Source organism: Ctenopharyngodon idella, chromosome 8 (genome assembly GCF_019924925.1).
Source record: "Ctenopharyngodon idella isolate HZGC_01 chromosome 8, HZGC01, whole genome shotgun sequence".
In the NCBI taxonomy this organism is placed as follows: Eukaryota; Metazoa; Chordata; class Actinopteri; order Cypriniformes; family Xenocyprididae; genus Ctenopharyngodon; species Ctenopharyngodon idella.
The window spans coordinates 29,734,236-29,748,389 of NC_067227.1; the positions used below are offsets into that span (position 1 = coordinate 29,734,236).

The following is a 14,154-nucleotide window of genomic DNA, read 5'->3' on the forward strand; positions in this document are numbered from 1 at the left end:
CACAGCACAAGGAGGCATTGTTTAAATGATTGAACTACATTTACAAAAAAAAAAGACAAGTAAATAAAAATTAAGAACAAGAATCAGTAATAAAATAAGAACAAATAAACAAATTGCAAACAATAGCACAAATAGTAAATAAATACAATAGAATAAAAAGACAAATTAAATAAACATGGTTTTAAGTTTTTCAGGTTGGCCTAACAGTAGGATTCAGATAAGAAATAATACAGAAATGAAAGTAATCAAATGTAAAATAACAGTGAATAATTTTCAGTGTAAAAATGAAATACAGAATAATGCTTACAATTAAAGTTACAAAAGTTTTTCAGTCAAGAGCAGCGAGTGATTTTTCTTTGTCTTTTGTTCTTTGATTAACATGACAGACAGCAGCAGGTTTATTAGGCTGCTGTCACTTTAAGACCTTATGCACGGATCCAATATACATGTGTATTCTCTCAACTATTTATGCTCCAAAACTGACTGTATTTACCTGAATACTCAGCAAGACAGGCATTTTGACATAATTTTGTATTTGACCGTTTAATCACGAAAAGCCACAATTTGGTTCTTGCAAACTGTTTGAGTGGCTTTATGAGAGCGCCACTTTTATAGATCAGTGGTGCATGTGCTAGCGCGAAACCTGCGCAAATGACTAAAATTATGCGGAATACAAACACTATTCAACTGGAGACAACGAGACGAGTGTCAGTGCGTTTCCACTGGCGCGAAGCGAGCAGAGCAGAGCAAGCGTTTTTAGTTCATTCCCATGGAAGTTGAGCTTCACGCTCACTCCATAGGGATGAATTAAACTCTTGCTCTGCTCCGCGCCAGTGGACCCGGAGGAGGCGGGTGCGTGTCAGTTCGCCATCGAAGAGAAGAGAGAGTGAGAACGCGCAGCTGGTATCGGTGTATCGATATTGCAGAAAAGGAGTATTGGAACCGATTCAGATATTTCAGTATCGATATTATCGATTTATTGATATTTTGGCAACACTAGCTGCAAGCATACAGCATTTCCAATGCCTGTACCAGACTGTAATGGGCAACGTAGCTCCTATGAAGAGAAGAACCAGGTATGCTTAAGGATTCTGTCCTTTTTAGGGTCATATCAGGTGACATCACATCCTGTTTTTTGTTTGTTTAGATGTCTTTGGTGTGTTGCATTCATATTTCAGTTGAACCACACCAGAGTTTGTTTGGAAGCAGACCGAGATCCACCTTTTCAGCGGTCTCGATCCGCTTGTTTGGTGCGAACCAGACTTTGGATTGCAGCGTTCACACTTATTCAAATGAACAGAGCAATCGCACCAGAGTTTGTTTTAATCAAACCGAAACTACTGAGACTCATTGCACTCTTACTTTTGAGTGGTTTGTTAACATGATCATATCTCACAGATGTTCAAGAAATATTTCTAAAGAACATGTGGCCTGTGTTTAGCATGTTAAATCTCTTTTAGTGTGGACAACGATATCTATCTGCACAGGAAGCAAGTGTTTTGAAATCCTGTGCCTGAGTAGAATTCCGTCCTCAGGCAACTTGTTAGTGGGTCGCATTAAGTCCAAGGACCCAAAGCTTGGATTTGCAGTTGAAATTGTTGCTCATCTTTGTGCCAAAGCATGTGATTTGTCTAAAAAGGAAAGGCAAAACCTTCTGGTATTTTGGCTGTTCCTAAAGAGAAGCCCCTGTGTTCCCCACAAGCACTGAGGATTAGTTTGCTTTCTCTTCAAGTCTGTGTTTAATAGAAAACTACCTTAAAATATATATATATATATATATATAATACTGTATGCAGCATACTGTTGTTGTTGTTTAAAATAATTGCTGTACATTTAGGGACAGCCAAAACTCAAATACTACAGAACTAATGTACACTGGTAGCTTCTTAGCCTGTTAGCATACTACCATAATAGCTTGGGATGCCCTAACTGATTAGCCTGCTATCTTAAAATACCCTTAAGCCTAGCAGACGTTACTAAAGTACCAGTGTTTATTTGTGCTACGTATTATTTGTATCTAAGATTACTGCAAAAGCATATCCGGAAATGCTTTTTTAATTACACAGTATGAGCCGAGAAGGAGATCTTAATGGTTAATATCACTATGGAAGGTCAAGTTGAGTGCTTTGCATTGTGGTCTCAAACTCGGTGTGCTCTGCTTGTGTGTACTGCACATTGTAGTAGGTCATCTGAGTGTTTTGTGCATATTGCGAAAAAGTAATATGCTATTGTGAACATACCCATAGTCTCTGAATTTCACTGAACTGAGATGAATGTTTATGCTGCTCAAGTCTGTTCTGTGATCATTAACATGTGTTTAGTGCTTTCTCCCTGCTCAGACTCTATTAGAGTGTTTTAATAGAACTGTTTGTGCAATTATTAGTCTGTTTGCACCTCTCTGAGAGTCTCCCAGTTGGATTCCTTGCATTTCCGGCCTAAATACACTTGAATCCGCAACGTCTGCAATCCTTGCAAGCCCTTGATTTATAAATGAAAACAGTCACACTTAGAATGATGAGTGTGAAAACACTGTTGTTAATCATTACTTATGTGTGCAATTACAGTTTACTGTGTGGTTTGTTTATTTTAGGTGCAATCTCTCGCCGAGAACCTCTTCCAGTTACTGTCTCTCACTTTGTTGTCCACTCCATAGAGCGCCATCCGCTCAAATAACGTTCAGTGCTTCAGTGTCCTCTGAATCACCTCTCTGCTCCACATTTGTCTTACCATGGTTAACCCATAATTTTAAGCTAATGTTTATCCCAGAATATGTTAAAGCAGTTCTTAAGAGAATGGCGTCCTTGAAAATGCATGACTTTGCTCTGTCTGGTAATCACGGAAGATATCAGATGAATCAGGAAGCAGTGTGTAACGTCCTGCCTGTGCATTTGTGTGTCTCCGACAGGGCGGTTGAACAGTGGCAGCCCCTCCACCCCCCTCATCTCGGCCCCCCTTACCCCCACTGATGGACCGCATGAGGAAGATCAAACGGCAGCTGTCCCTGACGCTGCGAGGGGGTAACAGCGGGGACAAGACCATGAGCGAGACCATCAGCTCTCAGGACACAGGAGCGCACAGCGATTCCGGTACGGTAACGTTCACTTTCTTGAAATATGACGTGGAAGCCACACTTGATCTCTAGTGCAGAAGTCGACATATAATGGTTTGCTGAATGGATGGCGTTACATTTAAACAGTAAAGCATAGAAAAGTGCCCATTATGGCTGCGTGATTTAAAAAAAAATCTAATTGTGATTGATTTTTATTTATTTATTTTTTTTTTCCCTGGTAAAATATTGCCATTTAAACTAAATTCCAGGTTTGCAAAATTGAGAGTATATATCAATATGGCTATAAAATAATAATAATAATAATAATAATAATAATAATAATAATAATAATAATTATAACTATTATTTTTACTATCTTTACTTTTATTGTTATTGTTAAATAAAAAACATAGAAATGACTAAATAAAAAAAAGTGATATTACTATTCTCATTATTCAATGTAAAATAAAAAAGTATTTAAGAAAAATAGTATAATAATAATTTTATTTGACATTACTGTAAAATTACAATACTAATAATAATGTCTGTCTTCAGTCTTTACTCTGAAAAATATAGTGCCTGTATTTTTTTAATTAAATCCCAGGCTTTGCAATTTGATAATCACTCTAAGCCATGTCGTGATTTCGGTTTCATTTTAATTATTGCATTATTAGCTTGTCAGTAAACCTGCATGGAATCTGGAGAATTCCACAGAACGTTCCACAGCTTTCCAAAGAACTAAAATTCTTCACTTGCTTTTTTTTTTTTTTTTGTTTATTAAATATTTAGACTATAATGCAACGTTTAACACATTCTACCATGTTTAAAGGCCGTTCACACCAAGAACGATAACTATAAAGATAACTGTAAAGATAAGTATATTAGTGTCCACACCAGCGCACAATATTGTTCTGTTTATTTTAAGCATGTGCTGCAGTTTTGTCCTCTGCCTCTTTAAATGCAGAATGGATTCTGATTGGCTGTCAGTGTTTTTATTGTTCATCAGCTGGAAAAAAAATCATTCTGAAAGTGATTCCAGTTATATTGTTTCTCTGTTATTGTTATAGTTGTGGTGTGTACTCTGCTATTCTATTTCTATTTCTATTTAGAAAGATTTTTAGAACTATATCTTTATTGTTATCAATATAGTTCTCACCCTTGGTGTGAACGGGCCTTAACTCCATTCTGCCGTATTCCACAGATGCAATTGATGCAGAAAATGTGCAAACATGGCCTACTTATCTGTTTAATGATCACTAATCAAAGTTAGTGTGGTTAAGCATATCTAACCAAACATGTTGCAACATAATTACCTTTCATCTCTAGGTTGTGCCAGTCATTCTTTCCCAATATCGGGACGTGCATGAAAACTCTGTGGCATGTAATATATCAGACACTCATATTAACTATTAACCAGTGTGTATGTGTTTGTGTGTGTGTAAGAGAGAGCATTCTTACCGGAGGGGATGAAAACAGCTCAAATTCAGCGCCATCTGTACAATCTGTTCCAGGGTTTTTATATAATGGCAGCCAGAAAGTTGCCAGAATTGTTGCTAATGGCCAGACTTCAAAAAGAGCATTTATTCTGTCAACAGACCTCTTTAAGTGCTGTAATTCTCAGCATGTTGAGTGTAAAAGATGTAGTTTCAGTTGAATTGCTAATTTCCTCTCTGTTTATGGTTTAATGAGAGATCTGTGGTTTTTACTTCAGCTATGCTGTAAATTTGAAACAGGGAACCTATGAATTTTAATACAGTGCATTTACTTTACAGCGGTGTTTCCTGTGCCACTGTTCAGTGGAGGTGCTGCACCCAGTGTTTGGGTTACTTTTAAAAGTAATGCATTACAATATTGCGTTACTCCCTAAAAAAGTAACTAATTGTGTTAAAAAAAGTAACTTGCGTTACTTATTTGAAAAAGTAACTTGGATATTTTGTTGTAAATTGAAAAAGTAATGCATTACTTTACTAGTTACTTGAAAAAAGTAATCTGATTACATAACTCAAGTTACTTGTAATGCGTTACCCCCAACACTGGCTGTGCCACTCTTGATTCTACAGCGTCATGGCAAAAGAAATTACATTTTATCTAAGTTGTGAGCTTGCGTTTGAATTGTAATAAGAAAAAGACAAAAAATAGACTCTTTGCTGACAGCATGCAACAGAAAACAAAGTGGAATATTCAGCAGGAACATTTTATCCATCATGATGTGATTGGATTAGGTTTTTATTAGAGACTGAGAAAAGGACTATATTTTAATGAAAGATTGCACTAATGAATGTACAAGACATTTACACAGAAAGTAAATAAGGGTTGTGTTTGATTTCATGTTGGCTTTTTAAAAGTCCTGATACACTCTAGAATCCACTAGAAAGCTTCACACCATGTGGTTTTAAGACTCAACCAGATACTTTCATCAAACACAGGAAGTGTCTTTCAGTCATTCGTCATTAAATGCATATACATTCACCTCTGCCTCCCTACGTGTTGCCTGCCAGTGTGGTCCTGGTATGCAGATAGAGCATTAAAGCATTGCATTAAAACATCGAAATGAGTTTTAAAGCCAATCTGTCAGGGCTGGCTATGGCTCTGTGTGCGTTGAGCTAAGCTACTGTCTCCTGCCTGCTGTTACCCCCTCTGACCAATCAGCATGTGTCTTCCAGCATGGCTTCCCATCTCAAGCTAACTGCACTGACAGATCCTGCTCATCTTGACAGTTTCAACAAAACAGCTTCAGTTTGACATCTATCTCCATAACCGTCTCACCCAAGCTAATAATATACATGTACATGCTATGTATTGTAATTACCATACGCAAACATATCATCATATTGACTCTGCAAATCCATCTCTTTCTTTTGTAGTGTGTTTTGGCATTTCTCCAAACCCTGCACAAATTTGAAATGCATTTTGGCTTTCATATGCTGATGAATCGATGCCCTTGTGTGTCGTTTTAATCGCCGCCACAGCGCAGAGCCTCATTAGAAACAATTACCGGCAGCGAGAAAATGAATTTATCAGTGTCGTTGCTTAATAATTGTGGCCCTTGAACCTCGTTTACTAACACTGAAGATGTTCCTTGTAAATTGATCCTTTAATAACTTTATTTAACATAACAGTTTTGGAAAAATGAATGCATGCTCTAAAATTTGACTTTTTCTGTTTTTAATTTGATATTTCCTCTTTTTTTTTTTCCCCCTTCTCATCCTGTAACCCTTCCCCCTCCAACCTTGTTTTTCTTCCTTCTTCCCTATTAATCACAAACACTTGCAACCTAACATTACCATTCCGTCTGAACCATATCACTCATTCCCAACCACTTCTTCTTTTCTTTTTATCTCCATAATACGATAATCTTCTTTATTCACCCCTTTTCCATTCACTTCTGCTCTTTTTTCTTCTCCCTACCCATAATGCTCAATTCCATTATGTGTCCCGCCACATTTACATTCTCCTTTCCGGCTCCTTCTCTGCCCTTCCCCCCCCTTCTCCTTCGTCCTCATTTCCTCTGTGTGTCGTCCTCCTCCCCTCTCCTCCCTCCCAGAGGCCATGCCAGTTGGCGGCAGTGGTGGTCTGCGGGGTTCAGTGAGAGGTTCGGGGGGTTCCTTCAGCATGCACTCCCTCCTGCAGTCCTACAGCAGCGCCCTGCGCAGACCACGCAGCCTGGGCCGCAGTCTCAGCTCCTATCTCAACCACACCACGCGCCTCGGTACATTCACACGCACGTACACGCATGCACACAGAGGACGAGAGTGTGATGTGTGTGAGGTTGCACAGTAGGGATGGGAATCATCAGGAATTTTTGCTTCCGATTAAGTGTTCCTTATCGCTTCTATTAATGATTCTTTTAGAAACCATTCCTTTTGCATTCACTTCCCTTAAAGGCCTGTTGTCAAACAATGAGATAATTTCAGCAGAACAGTAATGACAAATCAACTTGTCTGTTTTTATTTCTCTTAAGCTCAAAATTTGCTAGATTCAAAGTGGGTTGAAGAGATATAAAGACAGCAAAGATACAATAATACTTTTTTTTAAGAATTGTATACTTGTAGACTTTCTGATTGCGTAATTGCTTCTAATCTGTTATTACTGGGCCATTCTACAGAATTGGTGCAAACTGCTGTCCCACAACCATAAAACACATTTAAAAAGCATTTAAGAATTCAAATCTTAGATGTTTACAAAGATCCTTCTATTATCTATTGAATCCCACAATAATATTTAAAATATCAGTAAGCTTAATATATATAAAAATCATCATTTATTGGGTACTTTCAATTGGGAGGTGGCTGTCCCGAACCTTAACCCCTAAGTTTCAACATGTGAAAATGAATAATTTTTGCATTTTTTTTTTCCATTTGTTGTTTTGAAAAATATCTTTTAGATTTTTTTTTTTTAAAGTAAAGTATTTATTTTATATTTTCTTTATAAATCATGAAATTTTATGTAAAAAAAAAAAAAAAAAAAGTGTCCCGCATTTTCATGTCACTACCGAAACAGTTTTAGTCTTTTGGCTGAGACTGATTTTAACTACACCCCTACATTTTTGATCAGTAAATATTCCTGTGTCCCTCCCTTTCATAGCTACATGGTGAATAGATACCATCATTTTTTAAGTAAATGTGTTCAAAAGTCTGAAAATCTGTGTAATTTTAAGGAACATCATTACCAAACACCTTTTTTCTGCAATTAAGCAAACTTTTTTGGGCGTTATTCCATAAAATTTAGTTTTTATGTGTGTACAACTGTTCAGAAATGTGCTAGGTAACCATGTGCTGATTAGCATCTTTGAGCTAAGCTCAAAAGTATCTAAAATGGTCACTACCGAAATAGTCACGACCCAAACATATGGTGAACATTCGGTTGTGACATTATTGTTTTTTGAGTGTTATTCGATTAAAATTTAGTTTTTTTTTTTTTTCTGTGTACAACTGTTCAGAACTGCGCTAGCTAACCATGTGCTGATTAGCATCTTTGAGCTAGGCTCAAAAGTATCTAAAATGATCACTACCGAAACAGTCATGACTGAAACGTGAAGTTTTGGTTGTGACATCATTGTTTTGGTAGTGACAAATGGGAACACACAGTCCTTTATTTGGGGGGAAAAAAAACACAATTTTTAGTACAGTTATGCAAATCATTAGTATTTTAGTATGTTTTAGTCGTGTTTTAGTATGCGAGTTAAAATTCTGTAATGCGATATGGTCACTACCACAACATTACTGTCACTACTGAAAATGTGCAGTCACAACCGAAACATGGGATGTTTTGTCAAAAATAAAGTATATTGAATGATCAACTAAGATGTTATTATAGTGTTTAGTTCAGTGTATATTCAAACTAACAAATCCTTAACTTTGAAATCAGTTTGATAAACTATATGCCTTTTACAAAGACACATTGGATTCAAAATACAACAAATCTCATAAATTACATTTGAAATATTGTAATTGTTATTGATTTACCTGTGAAAACTTTTTAATAAATTAAAAACAAAAAATATATTTACAAGATAGATGTAAACAAAATCTTAATAGGTCAATAAGAGTCTTCTTATTAAATTATTTATTGTTGTGGCTTGGTAGTGACAAATTTTGGGAGAGGAAAAATATTCCAAAACTTTCTGAAAATACAATATGAGAATTAACTGCACAATTACTAGAAATGTTTAACTTGGATATTATACAATTTTCATGCATTCAAATTTTGTGGAAAAAGACATTTTTTTTCAAGATGTTTCCAACTGTAGAATGGCCCTACTATTTTGCTAAAATGATCTCATTAGACGTCTCAATAGACGTCTACAAAAGCAGTGAACCACTTGCTTAAATGTTGATTCACGTGCACACTGAATGAAAATAAGATGTGCAATATAATGCTTATAAAGCTCATATAGCTTATATAGTTCTGTCCACATTGATGGAAGAATGCAAACGTTTCAGAAGGTTAATGGAACTGATCATCATAAAATCATTTGGTTGCCATGTTTTCTTACAAAAAATTAAACCGGTTCTTGATTCCCAGCTCTACTAGACAGCTTGGACTCTCGTATAATGCAGTGTAGACACATACACTATTACAGTGGTTCTCAATTGGTGGGTTGCAACCCAGGGAAAAACAGCGCTAAACGCAAATGATAAAATTAAACTAACCGTATAATTGTGCATAATTAGAATAGCAAAGTAAATATGCTTATCGAGAGAGAGAGAAAGAAACATTTCCCATATCTTTTGTTGTTTAAAGTCCGTGCATCCAGTCAGACAATACAATATTTTTGTATATTTATAAATGTCACTTGGTAGAAGATAGCCAAATTAGACAGATTCAAAAATGGTAGTTGCTTTACATCAATCAAAAAAATTAATCTCCTTTCAATCAAATCCAATGCAATTTTAAAGTGCTTTACAAGTGTAAACAAGCAATTGACACAAAATATAAGCAATGACAGTAACACAATGAGATAAAGCATAATAGAATAGAAATAAATGATGTAAATAAAATAAACATGAATCATAGGATCATAAATCATACACTGGGTTAAAAACAAACCAACCCAATGTTTTAACCCAGAGTTTGGGTTAAATGTTTGCCCAACCTGCTGGGTAATTTCAACTCAACTGTTGTATAAAAATTACTGTAATGCTCACTTAAAATAAACCCAAAGTATGTTGGAAATTAACATTTATTAATGTTTAATAAATTAACATTTATTAATAAGTTTAATTAATAATAATTAAACAATAAACATTTATTAAATTGCTTATTAATAAATGTTTACCTTTTTGATTTTTATTGTTGCCTCTAGTAATTGTGTGTCTGATTTTTAATTTCTAACCTATTTTGGGCTCATTTTAAGACCCTTTTCAGCCCAACCTTGGTTGTTTTTAACCCAGCATTTTTTGTAGAAGTATAAGACAATTGATTATAAGACTACATAACCAGAATAAAAAGTGGGTTTACATGCAATCATCTTCAAAGCATAAATAAAATTATACAAGATAAAAGAAACCTAAACTAAATCAGTTATTGGCTGCCAAGAGTGTGAAACTATCAAAAATTCAAGAGAAATATGACAGATTTTTGTTAATAAAGTTAATAATTAATAATTTTGCATTTCAATTTTTGTTTAATTTGGTGCAACTAATTATTCTGATTTATTTATTCTGATTAATCTGCATCCTGAAGCAAAACCAGTTGAGAACCACTGCGCTGTTATACACTGATATAGACAGACAGAGTGTGTGGAGCAAGAGGGGGTGGGAGGTTGTGTTATGGTTTAATGGGGGGGATGGGACAGCGAGTGAATAAATGAGAGTGGAAGATAATGACTTCTATTTTTTTCCTTTTGTGTGGGTACGAGACGGATCTCCTTTCAGAGCAGCTAAGTAGTTCCTCAGCTGTAGTGTGGTTTGAATCTCTGAGTCTTATAAATGCATCAGATGCGGGAAACAGGCAGATAAATGTGTAAGAGATGCATTTGGAGAGTTGGAGGCTCACAAATGATACATCAGCATTATTTGCGTGTTTTAAATTAGAATAATGAAGTAGTGGAGAGACATTTAGAAACATTAAATTTGACTTATTCAAACAATTATACCAGTATCATTGAAATAGTGACGTCGGAATAGCAAGCCAATGTTTTTGCGTGTGTCTGTAAATGCAGAAATCGTCCACGAGGATGTGAAAATGGGTTCAGATGGAGAGAGCGATCAGGCTTCGGCCACATCCTCAGATGAGGTGCACAGCCCCGTCCGAGTTCGTCTGAGAAACAATCCTGGTCGCAAAATTTCCTCAGAGGTACGTTCACGTTTCTGACTGTGCATGGCTTGTTTTTCTAGCCACTATTTTTAGAGCGTGATGCTGTGAATAATACATGACATGTTGGGTAATAAAAACATACAATTTTCTAATGCTTACTTCTGTTTTTGTTTTGTTTGCTTGAATTAAACCTTGTACCACATAATAACCATTAGCTTGTTTGTTGCTATTGAAGGTACATCAGTTGTGCGTGACTAATGGTGCATTGTGGGTGCTGAAAATGCTCCACAGCATGGTAGCCATCAGTTAGATGACTAGCCTGCGGGCCAGATAGGTTATTACTGTTATGGAGTGTAACAGAACCTTTAGGCCTTAACTAATAATGGTTTTCCCCTCCTCCTTCCCTCTCAGGACATAAATAAACGTCTGTCTCTGCCTGCCGATATCAGGCTTCCTGATGGCTACCTGGAGAAATTCAGCCTCAACAGCCCCCTGTTTGACAAACCGCTCAGCCGGAGATTACGCAGAGTATCGCTGGTAATGCCTCTCTGTTGGTTTTCCTTCTTATTTTCCCATCATTCTCTCTCTGCTCTCTGTAAACCTATTTTATTTTTCTCTCTCTCCCAGTTTCGATTTTTCTGCTCAAATTCAATTTTTTTCGTGAGGTTATTCACTTTTCACTGTGGCCCATACCATATATTAGTCTAATAAATTTTGTAACATCACTTAATATGATATCATATTTTATTAAATTAAATTATAAGTTCTTTGGGCTTCCACTTTTAGCCTCATGCCTTACTGTTGTTGTTGTTTTCTTTTGACACCAGTTCTTTTGCTTGATCTCTCATTCTCTTCAAGTGTCTTTTCTCTTCACCTTGACTGTTCTTGTTTGTTCAGGGTCACATTATCATTGCTTTAAAACCATTACGAACACACAGACAAGAAAAGCGTTCATGTCTTGCTGCTGAAACCGTTCCCAAAATATTAGTTGCACAGTGTCACAGGAGAAAGCGTGAACCTCATAAAGTAATGCCCCAAATCAAAAGAAGGATTGCAGCAGCTTTATTTTTTTTATTGAAGAAAATGAAGCCTAGTTTTAGAATTATTATGGGATTTTTTTATTACATTTATGCATTTGGTAGATGCTTTTATCTAATTTTTATATATATATATGCACACACATATACATACACTTCCAAACACATTTGTGTTTAAATGAATAAATTCAGTACGAGAAAGACTACTGTTGTGTCAAAAAAATAAATCAAATAAATAAATCATATAGGATTATTTTGTAAATTGTCTATAGAATGTTTTTTTTTTCCACATTGCATTGATGATTTAAAAGGGAAATATTCTTTTTTTTTTTATTATTTTTTTTTTTTATAAATAATATACATTATACATTTTATTTCAAAATAAAGTTGTTTTTCTTTTCATATTGGGTTGAAATATGATGCAGACATTCTTAACAATGTCAAAATCGTGTTTTGAGTTTATTATTATAAAATGCTGCGACTTCAGCTGCCCTTGATATGACATATAAACCCAGACCGTGATGTTTATTCAGTGCTGTTGACACACGCTTGATCTGTGATGCGTTTAAACACTTCATTTGTTACACTTCAGTTGTTCCCAATTTATTTTGGGGAGATATATTTAAGCTCATGTTCTCTGTGTGCATTATATAAACCTCTGCGACCAGCACAGCCATCTGAAACGGGAGCAGTGTGATTTGGGTGCACTCTAATGAGTTCACATGAATGCCTTTGAAATTTTCTGCCCTGTATCCCTGTGTTAAATGTTGCTTTTTAGGACCATGTTGTGACATACTTTTTGTCTTTGTGTGTCTGCAGTCTGAGATCGGATTTGGGAAGTTGGAGACGTACGTGAAGCTGGATAAACTAGGGGAGGTAACTTCACAGTCGTGTTATTTTAGTTTTTATTATAGTTTTATTAATATTTTTAATTAGCTTTTATTTTTATATTTTTAGTTTTTTAGTTTATTATTATTTTCAAATATTGCTATTTAGATTTAATTTATTTTTATGTCAATTTTAGCTAGTTTAGTTTTTAGTTAGTTAGCTTCAACTTAAACTTATTTCAGTTTATAGCCTAAGCAACATTTCTAATTTTTGTTTAGTTTGTTTTTCAACTAATATTTATATATTATTTTATACCATGGTCTGAATACTCTGATTATGATTGTCTGGAAGGTGTGCAATAAAATTGTTAAAAGCACAGGTAGTTCCAAGTCAGTTTAACCACCATTCAATATTAATGTGCTGTTTTCATTGAAACACACACGTCACTCGCGCACAGAGATCGGAGATCACGCTGCGCCCACACACATAAAATTTGGCAGCACAGACTTATCAACGCTGCCCCATTACTTTTATTAATAAATTAGATTTGCTACTGAATTGCTCCATTATATTTCTCAGCAACGTAGGGGTAACACCGCTGTTTTTGAGGTAATTAAACTAACAGCTTCACAGACGGGTAATTCACACACACATCTCGCATTTCTCTCTCTCGCTCTCCCTCTCTCTCAATAATTACTTCAAATAAATGCTATAATTCATTCATTCAAATAAATGTAATCTTACGCACTACTTTATCTATGAGTCTGATTTAAAATGTAATGATGTAACGAGCCATAAATGACCAGAATAACCTTAATTTTCCCCCTTCAGTAGTTCAAATATTGCGCTGCAAACTCTGCATAACAGATTTAAGTTGTCAATGCTGGCAAATGACCATGGTATAAGTGAGATAATCCACTGCTAGCTGTGCATTAAACACTTCTCTTCGAGTGGTTCTTTGCTTCCAAGTCTTGCATTAAAATCGTTTAGCTAGCCGTGGATTATCCCTTACTTGTTTCAGTTTTCTTTCAATTACCAGAAATTTTTTTAATAGTTTTAGTTAAAGATAATAACCCTACTTTACAGCCAGTTGTACATAGAAGTTTTAAAGCATCATAGTCACGTTCCTCTGCATTGTCTTCTTTTTCTCTCTCAGGGCACCTACGCTACAGTATATAAGGGCCGCAGCAAGTTGACGGATAACTTGGTGGCTCTGAAGGAGATCCGTTTGGAGCACGAGGAAGGAGCTCCATGCACTGCCATTAGAGAAGGTGAGTTACAAGCATGCCGTAGTGGATTGGCACTAAAATTAGATCAGCAAACTACTGCCCCAAATTTCCCACATGCTTGTGTAGTGACAGACATTTGTTCTCTTATATGTAAGAGGTTCTAAATTAGCCTGTGAGTCCCTAAATTCACTATCAACGGCTTATCTTACACATCGTTCATCTGGTTAAAAGGGTTATAGTATGGAAAGCAGGA

The 14,154-nt window shown here is 35.7% G+C and overlaps 1 protein-coding gene across 2 annotated transcripts in view; it reads left to right on the forward strand.

The window, feature by feature from the left end:
- Positions 1–14,154, forward strand: part of cdk16 (cyclin-dependent kinase 16) — a 37,434-nt gene that overhangs the window by 5,399 nt on the left and 17,881 nt on the right. For both annotated transcript variants that reach the window (XM_051902537.1, XM_051902538.1), the window contains exons 2-7: positions 2,906–3,086; positions 6,594–6,758; positions 10,713–10,846; positions 11,219–11,344; positions 12,664–12,720; positions 13,829–13,943. In XM_051902537.1, coding sequence (XP_051758497.1) covers positions 2,966–3,086; positions 6,594–6,758; positions 10,713–10,846; positions 11,219–11,344; positions 12,664–12,720; positions 13,829–13,943 — 718 coding nt within the window. In that variant the 5' untranslated portion in view covers positions 2,906–2,965. The remainder of the gene's footprint in view (positions 1–2,905; positions 3,087–6,593; positions 6,759–10,712; positions 10,847–11,218; positions 11,345–12,663; positions 12,721–13,828; positions 13,944–14,154) is intronic.